General features: G+C 30.3%; 1 protein-coding gene across 1 annotated transcript in view; it reads left to right on the top strand.

The window, feature by feature from the left end:
- Positions 1-12,247, top strand: part of LOC105217407 (unextended protein) — a 27,931-nt gene continuing 15,684 nt past the window's right edge. The window contains exon 1 of the mRNA XM_011192391.3: positions 1-595. Within this exon, the coding sequence (XP_011190693.2) occupies positions 141-595 (455 nt within the window). The 5' untranslated portion in view covers positions 1-140. The remainder of the gene's footprint in view (positions 596-12,247) is intronic.

Below are 12,247 nucleotides of genomic sequence, written 5' to 3' on the forward strand. Positions count from 1 at the left end.
TCATGGAATTTGACAGTTGGAAATTGTTCGTTAAGTGTAGTGCATTATTTGGTGTTTCTTTAGTTTTTGGTTGTTTTGTAAAGTAGTGAAGTGAATCTAGCAAAGTTATTTAAATAAAGTTTATAAATAAAAATATCAAAATGCAAATCCAAGGAAAACAGTCATACAAAAGCCAAATACGGACTAGAAATAAACAGTTTTTACTGAAAAACAATGGATTAGATACCACGTCGTTTTGGTGTTTATCTTCCTCAAGTGGTCCTTTAGCTCCAGAGCTATTGTTGGCATCCACATTGTCGAATGAAAGAAGTGGAAAATCAATGTTTCACGATTTGCATTGCAAATCTAGTGCTCCACCTCGCCCTCTTATTCACGCAAAAATTCGAAGCCTTCCCATACTTGTGTTGTCTTTAATTGTTTTCTTAGAATGCTTTTGTATTGGTAGCTGTGCACAAATCAAAAGTAAAAGTGATTTATTAAGTGGAGCAATATTAACGCCAGTTGACGATGTAGTGCCTAGAATAGTCGAAAATGTTCCTATAGAAAACCACGGCAATGCTACATTTGCTGATATTTCCGACCCTACAAAACTGAAGTAAGTACATAGAATTATAAATGTTATTAAACATGTATGCGTAATATTAATTATTGGTTTCATTATTGAACTCAAAACAAGACTAGTAATGCTGCATACCTTACGCATAAACATTAAAAAATAGAAATAGTATTTAAATTACTAGCGCGCATGTCAGTTGGCAAATTCCCAAAAAAGACTGTTCGAAAACGATACATAATAGTAGTTCAGCGTATTTATCGACAAGTTATCAATTAAAAAGAAAAAAAGCGTTAACACAAGCATATATTTCTAATTTACTAAAATATATTACAGGGCATATATACCTAATTAAATGTTCACAAGTTCTTAGTGTATGTTTATTGGAAAAATAAATAACAATTTCTTTAAATACATGTGAACTGCTTATGTACATATGTGCAGAATAAAAGTTTATATTCATATTTGACAAAATATCGATATGGATTCATATGACGACAAAATTATGTATACCCCACCACATTTTTTACTATTATTTAAATATTTCTTCCAAGAGTTCAGCAAAAAAAAAATTGCACATACTATTGGTAGATACTATAAGCTACCAAATAATAATTGTATGATATTTACCGTTAGCTTGCAGAATGAAGACTTTTTGAAGATTTACACGCAACAAAAGTATGTATACCGTGGCATTATTTCCATTTAAATAGCAAAATAGTTTAGTTTGTGGTCTCTGTAGCACAATGGTATATCAAATCTGGTATTAATCAAAGGCAAATGACGGAAGAGTCCTAAGATGTGATGGATTAGGAGCCCTCAGCAAAAAAAATTTACTTTATATACCAGTAGGATAATGAGCCCCCAAACATAACGCAAAAGATGCCAATACTAAATATAATTGTAATACAAGGGGGTATCCATCCTTTGTCGTAATTAAATATTTGACTTTTTCAGATGATCGCGTGTTTTGCAACAAATAGTTCAAATGTACAATGTATTAATTTAATTTTTCCAATGCAATATACCCATAAGCAAAATAGAAAAACAATCAAAGCAATAAATTTCACTGCTTAAAAGATATAATCATTTTGGTATTTGGTATACATAATTTTAAGAAAATTACACCAATTTTTAGAAATAGCTATTTATTTTATTATTACATGAATAGAGGAATGAAATTAAACAAAAACTCCTAAAAATTGTTGTTTATTAATTTAAAATTTTTACCAATCCAAACAATCAGGTTCGCCGAAATAACAGATCGTGGTCGAATCAGAAAATCCAAGTCAATCTCGGTATCACAAGACCGGTTGTTGTAGGATTGGTGCAATTTATACGTCCATGGCTGTATGTAGATACTGCCTATTGATTTTTTTCTAAATAATTTGGAAAACAATTCGGTTATCTGTACAAGTTATGAGTAAATACCAAGTTTCATATTGTTCAGTACTAAAATGTATTTAGTTTGTTGCGCAAACAAGATTACTGCTCAAATATTTCATCGAGGCTTACAATTGTTCATACATATGTATGAACATACATGAAAATAAGCAATTTTATATTTATACTTACTTCAATGCAAAAGCATCGCTCATTTGGTATGACTCAATTTTTTTTGTAGCTTCATATATCACATTTCATAATTGTTTACTTTAACTTGGCATTAATAAAATGCATATATACATACGTATGTATATATGTACTCATTATACTTCTATGTAGGAGTCTGTGGAGTGGGGTAAAATTTAGGAATTTATGTACTGATAAACCTAAGTATTATATTATACTTCTTAATTTTTGCTGAAAAGTGTAGAGATATTGTGAACATTTTGCATTAAGCTAAGGAACCAGATTATTCAACGATTTATTTTTAATTTCAAAAATATAAAGGAATTCTCGCTTGCCATACATATGTATATGCATATTATTACAGCCTCAGAAATGTTCTAAGCACATAAAAAAGAAAAAGAAAACGTCTTAATACTGTGATTAAAGTTATTTATCGTACATACAAATGTTAATGTACATAAGAAATATAAATCTTCCAAAACATTAATTATTTACTCAATTGCCATCACCTAAAACACCATCAATTTATTTAAACAATTGAATTATTTAACTGCTTTGTATGCATACAATTTTTTTAATATAATAATTCAATTAGATATTTAACCCATGTACTAGACTGCCAATTAAGCGTCCAAGTTGCAGAAAGTTCAAACTGGTTTCAGCCGGCTTTCTGCGTTACAAAAAATAACAATTTCAATTTTGTTGTATCCCAAACCAAGCAATACCAATAAAAGTACAAATATACATATACATACATACATACATTCGGGGAAATAAAACCAAAAAAACGAAAACATTTAACCATCGATATATAGCCTTTGTTTCAGTTTTTCCGTTGCTAGAGGACGTTAAGTGTTGTTCTTGCCCTGAGATGCCCTATCGACTTTATATAATTATCGAAGCTTTTCGACTTTGCAAATTCGCGCTCTCTCTGAATTATAATATATAATGTGCGTATGTGCATACTAGAATTTTTATGAATTTTAGCAAATGGAATTTTAAACCTTCTAAAATCGCAGATTCTCTTTAATGTGTGTATTTATACTTTTATGTATGTATGTATTTGTATACTGTGTCGATGTACGAGAGAGCAAATATTTGTATGTTTGTACATGCAAATTTCATTTTGTGAAAAGTTACCAAATTATTGACTAATTGCGTATTGGCTTCCTATTTTATAGCGGATCTATTTTATAATAAAACAATTATAATTATTATTTTTATGTAAATTAAAAAAATCTGAGTGTTTATTGAATGGAAGCCGTGATAGCGAGAGACAGTTTGTTACGACGCTAAGGGGGGTGCTTGCTTTTACCAAAAAAATCTAATAGTACTGTCATTAACATTATTATAACACATACAACTTATTGATAATCTCATGATATTAAGTAGAAGTAATTACGAAATTCGGTTTGTCACATTTTCTTGGCATACCAATAGCATATTTTGAAAATGGAAGAATTCGTTTCACAACCACGCCTACTTTCCTTATACCAAAAATTTTAAGCCCATCTGATTCCTTCACTTAGAAATCTATAAATTAAGCACCAGTGAAGATATTGGAACAAAACTTGGCACATATATTGCGTTTCTAGTGTGACATCGCCCATCTTAATATCACTAAAATCACGCCTAGTGGTTGAGACCTGTTTTTTACCCCAGATATACCTAAATCTCTCAGGTATTCTAAAGAATTTCAACGAAGATCTGTTTTTTCCACTAGTGTGCCTCTGTGCCAAAATTGGGAAAATCAGGTCAATACTTCCTATAGCCTCCATATAGTCAAGATATTTTTCAGGCATTTGCCGGCAGACAAATGATCCAACATTCATCATCCATTCCCTCGAAATACTGGAACTTGGGTTTTTATGGACTATCAACCTCGCAAGATTTTATATGGGGAATCTTCTAAGTCGTTACAACTAAAACGTCAAACTTATATTTCGTTCTATGGTTTTTTTTCGAAAATAGTGTATTTTAATTATACCTTGACGTTTAAGAGATCTCAAAAGGACCTTGTGTGCCCTTTTTTGTCACATTTGGAGGAGCAAATACAAAAAATTCGTTGAAATTGTCTTTGATTAACTCAACTGATTTAAAAATGTTAAATTTAATCAAGAATAGCGATATAAAAGTTTGCATACCCTGTATTATTTGGTGCAATATTAATTTGACACCTCAATTACCAAAAGAGCAACAAAACGAAAAAAAGTGTTTTACTGCGTCTGAGAGAAGTATACCTATCAGTATTTAGCTACATATCCAATTGTATGCATATAGCGATAATCTCTACATTGGCCACAAGAAAATGCGTTAATCATTCTTTGTTGGCTTACGAGTAAGACTGAGATGCTTTTATAAATGAAACCAGATAAATGGAAATGCAACAATATTTTCAATTAGTAAAGTCAAATTTAAAACAAACAAATATGCATGTACATTATATTGTCATATCCGGTGATGACAAGCTGGCTGTGATATTTCTATATATGTGTGTATGTTCATAGATGTAAATGTTTATGTATGTATGTATAAGTTTACTTGAAACTTTTAATTTCTCATAAAATATATGAATCAAAGAATGGCAAATTATGCCAAGTCGGCACATTGTGTACAAACACTGCTGCCTATTACACACTCAGATCCATACATTTGCACGCAAAAACATTTCAAAACACTATACATATGCATAAGAAGTATAGAAAAGAGCGCAGTGAAACGCGAAATGCTTCTCCGACTTCGTGATAATATTTGTACGCATTGCACGATTATTCAGATTTGTTTTTGTTTTTGAAAGATTTTCGCTAAAAATGCGAGTAAGCAAACCAAACTTGTTATAATAATAAATAAGAAATAGAATATTTGCTGAGAGCGGGTTGAAAGCGTACATTGTTTACCGTCATAAATTCTGCACTTGTATTTTGTACACATATATACATCTTAGATGCACACTTACATATAAGCATATATATTTAGTAAATGCTTATAAACGTCTGAATGTAAAAAAAATATCGCCATTACGGAGAATTCGAACTAGTATGCCATTGGTAGAGATATAATCCAAATGCCGTTAAGCTTAAGTGGGTTTCAAAATTTCAACATTTATCTTATTAAATAGTACAATATTAAATATTATCGAAAAATATCAAATCGATCCGAGTAAAATTCTAGAAGATAGACCCTTTGGGCTTTAAACGTGTTTATCTCAACATTCAATTTTTCAAGTCGGTGTCCACGATTTCTTGATAAGTTATGAAGCGATTTTGTTCATATTTTGCACACATTTTTGAAATCACTTTATGTAGTTATTGAACAAATGATTTTTTATTTATTTTTATTACAATTATTTTTTTCGATCCAAGTGAATTTTTTTTTGTAAAAATTCTTAAAAAGAATTAAAATTTTAATAATTTTTTTCGTTCATTAACTAGATTTATCCATGTACTATCGAACTATTTTTGATTTTAGATTAACCAATAATTAGTTATGCTGTCCACATCAAGATCTTTTTTTCCGGACATGTCATGAGAGATGAGATACCAACGGCCGAGTTTTCGGAATTTCTAAAAAAAAATTTCACAAAATACTGTTTAAATATGTATCTTTGATTGTATGATAGTACATTTCTAAAAATAAATTATAAAAATACCCTTTTTCAATCTCTGAAACCCACCTGACACCTTAATTGAGCCAATACCATAGTAAAGGTGAAGGTGAGGTAAAGGGTCAAAGTTAGATCTTCGAAAAAATTCAAAATTCATGTATCGAAAAATACTGAACCCCTTATAATATCTGTCACATAAGACCGCAAAGTTTTATACACTATTGAATTAAGAGGAAAATGCAGATTATATCCATATTTTGCCTTTTTAGTAGACTTCAATAATTCTCCGAATACGAATATATTTTATAAGAATGATTTGCATATAGATACAATACCATGTATATACAGTTATGTGCAAAATAATAAGGACAGGGATGCATATAAAACAACTACAATGCAATACCAGTAAGCCATGAAAATTAGGTAGGTAATTTGAATTATGTAGGTAATTTACCAATTCAAGAGTTCGAGTTAAGGAATAACAAAATAACATTGTCTGTAAAAAATACAAAATAAATGTGAATTCAATATTGGCCCTTCAGCTATCCGAAAGGCTCTCTGGTAAAAAAAAAATCAACTTTTTAACTCTTAATGGAGTTATTCGTTACGTAAAGAGACCGAAATATACAGTCTGCAATCCTAAGGACACGATCGTTAAAAATGGTGGCGGAAACATTATGTTTTGGTGATCCTTTTCAAACAACAGTCTGGCGCACTTTTAGTCCACAGTAATTCCAATAAGATCAGAAAAACCATGAAACGTCTGAATACTTTATTTAATGTTTGTATTTATCAGTCATGTAACGACACGAAAGTCGAATTTTATAATAACCAAATATAAGTGTCCGGATTATATCTGAAGAAGCTGAGGTACTACTTAACCCCATTGCAAAGTTTGTCTTGCTGTCAAAGGTTTTCATTACGATCTGTACAATTATAAGCTAGTATAATTCCATTATCAGGTGTTTCGTATTTACTCGATATTTGGAGATATGGACATTTCTATAAATACTTATATTTATGTACTTATGGACCATGGCACAGTGTGCCACATATTTTTATTAATAATCACACTCATAAGTATGTTTGTAAACAAGATAAATATATTATGTTTCTATATAAGTGTTCTTAAACAATGTTTACAATGGCGGGATAAAGAAAGTCTGATAAAATACTTTTTATCAGTTTTTTATGAAAATTTATCTTATCGACTTGCTTCACAAAATTTTGTATTGATTCGCAAATATATTTTGTAAAATAATGAAATATTAAATTAATAAAAATATTCCAAAATCTCTTAAGGCTATAAATAAATATGATTATAATGGTCTTATAAGCTAGTAAATAGCATGCAATCAAATAAATCTAGGTTTTGATTTAATAGCTCACTAATTTCTGAAAATGCAATCCTAAAAGAGGTTGCAATTAAAAAAAGCATAAAAATGTATGTACCAATACAAATACATATCTCCAATCCGAACTGGTCTTTATCAAAATATAGCGATAGCATATACATACGTATATTATACCAGTATAAATGTTAAAATAAGCATATGCTTATAGTACATACAAACATATATGTATGTATGCATTTATTTGCTAGTGTGTTGTTTTTCGACTTTCTCAATTGTCTTCTTCTTATCAATCGTTGATAAATGCGACATATTTGCCGCATTGAAAATTTGTAGCATTACGTCTCTTGATACGATACGATAAAATAAATTTTGCAATAGGTACAATGCTTTTCGTGCGTAAGCTTTATTTGGTTAAGTAAATACTTGTGTACACATAAGTATAAGTATGCAAGTATACACGTATTTACTTTTAAATTTACTAAACTATTGTGTTCTATGTTTTTAATTTTTAATACATATTTTTTCGATAAGGAAATATTCTGCTTAATGCATATGTATATATAATTTATAAACATATATACGCTCAGCAAATAAATGCATATGTACATGTGTATATCTGTTCACTGCCGCCAGTTTCACGCAGCGTTAATTTTCAACCGAAACCTTACAGTGTCGTTCGCTTGCGTACTCGCAAATCAATGTGACATCATCGGTTCACTGTTTGAGCTGCCAAAAACTTCGGTACTTAATTTGTTGTCACCACATTTTAATCTGTCTGCACCGTTTATTTACATATCTGAGCAGACCTTAAAATTATTATATTGCAAATGATTTGCGGCATTTAATCCATAGTATTATAGCACTCGCCTTTTTAATATATGTACAATATTTTTCGGATATTAGGCCCTGGCTAAAAGATTTCCTCGGTTATGACCGCTCGCTTATAGCACAGGTGTGACCCATTTAAAGAAGTTCATGCAAAAATTTTCGGATATAAAAACCGAATTGTGTTCAAAATTTGTGTGTTTCGCAAATGCACTCAACAAAAGTTACGGATCCGGGAAAAAATTGCGGAAATGCCAAAGTCGCCGTCGACTGCGGAGAGTTTGAGGGCTCAGTTCCTGTCAAAAAACAATTACATTGCTGAATTGTAAAGCAGTGGAGGAGATGTTGTCGATAATTAGATCTGTAAGGCTTAACCCACACCGGATTAGTCAAAAACGTCTTTGACTAATAAGGCACAAAAACGTATTTTGCTCTAACCCACACCAAGCAAAGTGGTTGTCACATATGAAAGTATGGGATGTTGTATCAGACAAGAAAATACGTCTTTTCCGATATGGGTTGAGCCTAAGAGCTATTTAAAGAGACTCACCGACACATCCTTATCTTCATTTTTCCCTACATTGTTTGTTTTGTGTAAAATTTTCTGTTTACTTTTTCATTTTATTCGCATTTTGTTCGAAAAATCCGAAAATTACTGTACATTGGTCTTTAATTTTGATTCTTTATTTGTCAACAATAAATTCTAACCAATGCTATATTTTCCAAATCTTTTTTATATACAATTAGCTATTACATATGCTCATTTTATTTACAATAAGAGTCTGACCTATTTTACATTCCATAAATGTACATCTGCGAGCAATAAAAAACTATTAACTGAGCCTTACAATGCCTTACATGTCGTGGATTTCGAGAGTAGGAACTGTCAAATCATAATATTTCTCAAAGAGATTTTCTTCTAAATATATTACATACATATGTTACTAATATAATTTTAAATCCATTTTATAAATTGACCTAATAATTTTGCCAATAAGTGAAAACCATTCATGCTTCAACACTACTGATATGCGAAATTCTTATCAATTTTATTTACTTCGTTTTTTCCGACTATGTAGATATCCTTTGAGATAAGACACTTCAAAATTTCTACCGTGTCCCAAAACGACATTTTTTGCTCTCAATTGTAGGCGCAGTACTTGTGTGTTTTGTCTCTCGTCGACCATATAGCACTCGGTGTTTGGTGGTACTCAACTTGGACAAAATCAATTGTCACTGATAATCAATTTTGATTGTTTGGCTTTCAAATTTCACACTTGAAGGTTGTCAACCCAATTCTACTCCTATCATGGATTTGCATTTAATATTTCAATTTTTCGTTTTATTGGAAGAAATATTTTCATACTTAATGGAAATGCGAACGCAACAGATTAATTGAGACCGTTTTCACACGGGCAATTTTTGTCGCGGCAATTCTTAGTTTTATAGGAGAGGGGGCGACGAAGAGAGGAGAATTTCTCTCTCTCTCGCTTCCCTTGGTCGCCCCCTCTCCTATAAAACTAAGAATTGCCGCGACAAAAATTGCCCGTGTGAAAACGGTCTGAGAATGGGGGCTGTTTCGAGCTCACATAATTCTGTATTTATTAATACATACATACAAACATCCAATTTATGTATGTATATGTGATTAGATTGAGGTAATGATAATTTCATAATGAGTAGCAAATCATGTTAAATTCTTCATTCTCTTATCTGTAATTTTAAACTGATATTTATCGAAGACGTCAAAGGCTTTGCCTAATTATTTGTGTGTTGCTTACGTCATCGAAACTTTTAGTATTAGTTTTGAATACGAAGAAAGTTAAATGGTTATTGCAGATTTCTTTTTAATAATCTTTATTTGTTAGTGCTTTCTCGTTTAGTTTTCGTTATCACTTGTTGAAGGTTTGCCATTATCTGCCGAGTTTCGCATAAATCACGTGTCGAAGTTGGCTCAGATACAGGGTTCTAGTATTGGTTTAAAAAAAAACAAATATGTTCACTTTTTTACGCTATTATGACGTAAAAGATAGCAATATGTTTAGGTGGTTCACAAGATCTCAAGTTGTCTTATAAGCATATAAATAGCAATTAATACTCCATACTTTACACTTTGCACTTGTTCTAACATAATTAATGTGCGAATATTTTTTAGTTAGTCCTAGTCGATAAATATTAAAATAGGATTTAAGGTGTTAGGTGGGATTCAGAGGGCAAAAACAAGGGTATTTTTACAATTGTTTTTTAATATATATAATCATTTACTTCATTTAAACAATTGAGCATATAAAAGATACTTATTTAAGAATTTTTTGTGACATTTTTATTTACAAATATCGAAAACTCAGCCGTGGGCATCCATCTCCCATGACGTGTCCAAAAAATAAAGGCCTTACGGTGGACTCATGATTGGATAATTTCAAAAAAATTAACCAAAAATATTTCGTTAGTATATGGATAAATCTAGTTAATGAAAGAAGGAAAAAGAAAACATTGAAATTTGAATTTTTGTCGTAGCCTTATGGGCAGAACTTCCAAAGGGTATATCCATCTCTTAGAATATTACACGGATGGATTTTTGGACATTTTAAACATATAGCACTATTTATTAAGCCAAAAAAGAAATTGTTTGAATTTTAAACCCACCTAACCCGTTAATTTCGAAATTTCATTTATTTTCATCACATTTTTAATATATTTTTCATTCATAATCACTCACTGCTAGTACTTACTGGAAAAATTACAGAATCAGCCACATATCTTAGTAGGTTATCTTTTAACGTTTGCTTCGCATATAAAAACAAATCATATAAAGCGATATTTTTAAACAAATAACACTGTGGAACAAAATTCGTGTTCTTATCTCCGTATGTTATAGGTTCTTGGCCTATAGATAATATAATAGATCTCTATCTATATATATTGTTGACTGAAAATTGGTAATCCTGTATATTTAAAAAACATTGAAATCCGATTAGAAAATATATTGTTTTTGAAATTTATTTTTTCCTTTCTTGGTGCATTAATTTTTAGTTGTTGGTCCTGTGCAAAATAGGATTGTTATAAATCATTGTAAAAGTTATGCCATATGATTTTACAGAGAGTGTTTCATTAAATTTTTTTGGGATAAGTTCCTCTAAAATGTTTTCAACTAAGTTTATAAGTAATTTGCAAATCACTTTTATTTCAGAAAACGCTTTCTGAATTCTGCTTTTGCCAAGCTCATTAGTATTTATGATGGCATCATATTGTTTTTCGTTCCCCAAATATTGATATTTTTGTGATTTCTTTTACTCTAAAGCTAATTGAATTTGCAGTTGAACGTGCTGTTTCATACCAGTTGTATTATAATTATTTTTTTAATTTTGTTTTTGAGTATACCGTCATTACAAAAATTAAAGCATGCATGCAAACAAATGTTTATGTATTATGTGCATATGTAGAATTTGCACAAATGGGCCGTCAATGGAACGATATCGTCGCCAACATACGTATGTAGGTATGTTCGTACTTATTTTGAAATGTTGTGAACTGTTTCGGTTGAAAATTTGCATCTATTTGTATATTAACACTATTTACATCTAAGTATTAATGCGAATATATACGCCTATTGAGGCGCCAGTTGCCATGTACATACGGCGTTATGTTTTTATATACTCAACATATAAGAAAAGGTATTATGAATAATTAACCTGAAGTAAAATACGATTAACTTAAAAAATCGCAGGCACTGATATAGATATGTATTTCATTCTATGGATAATATTCTTAATACAACATTATAAACAATGAAACTGTTTTTTGCGTCCCTTTATTCATAAATGCAATGATGACTCAGAAAAGCACTTAACTTTATTTCAAAATTCTCAAAGGTTTATTAACGGTTTTCCATTCTAATAAATGAGTAATATTCTTAAATTTTTCACTAACAAGAAGTTTCCAAAATCTAATTTCACGGAGTTGTTGGATTAAATATTTTTTGTGAATTCTATTGAGTAAATCTAAAATGTTCAGAAATTTAAAATTATGTAATTTCCGCAGTAGTTATATAATTTGTACATTGTAAGGTTTCCATATTTTTTTATTCAAGTCCATATCGTAAAATCGGGAAATAGAGGAATATTGACTTCTTTTATGCCAAAGTAATGCCATACTTTTATTCAAGTCATGCATTGTTAGGAGCAAAATTCTGACATAAAATTTTGTTTATTAATTTAAAACTTGTTAGTGATTTTTTTATCCAAAATAAACTCATTATTTTTTTCTGTCTCAAGATCTCGTAATAAATTTTATTTTATATAAAAACACTAAGTATTATGTGAGTATAAGGGGTTCTAA

Source organism: Zeugodacus cucurbitae, chromosome 3 (assembly GCF_028554725.1).
Source record: "Zeugodacus cucurbitae isolate PBARC_wt_2022May chromosome 3, idZeuCucr1.2, whole genome shotgun sequence".
Classification (NCBI taxonomy): domain Eukaryota; kingdom Metazoa; phylum Arthropoda; class Insecta; order Diptera; family Tephritidae; genus Zeugodacus; species Zeugodacus cucurbitae.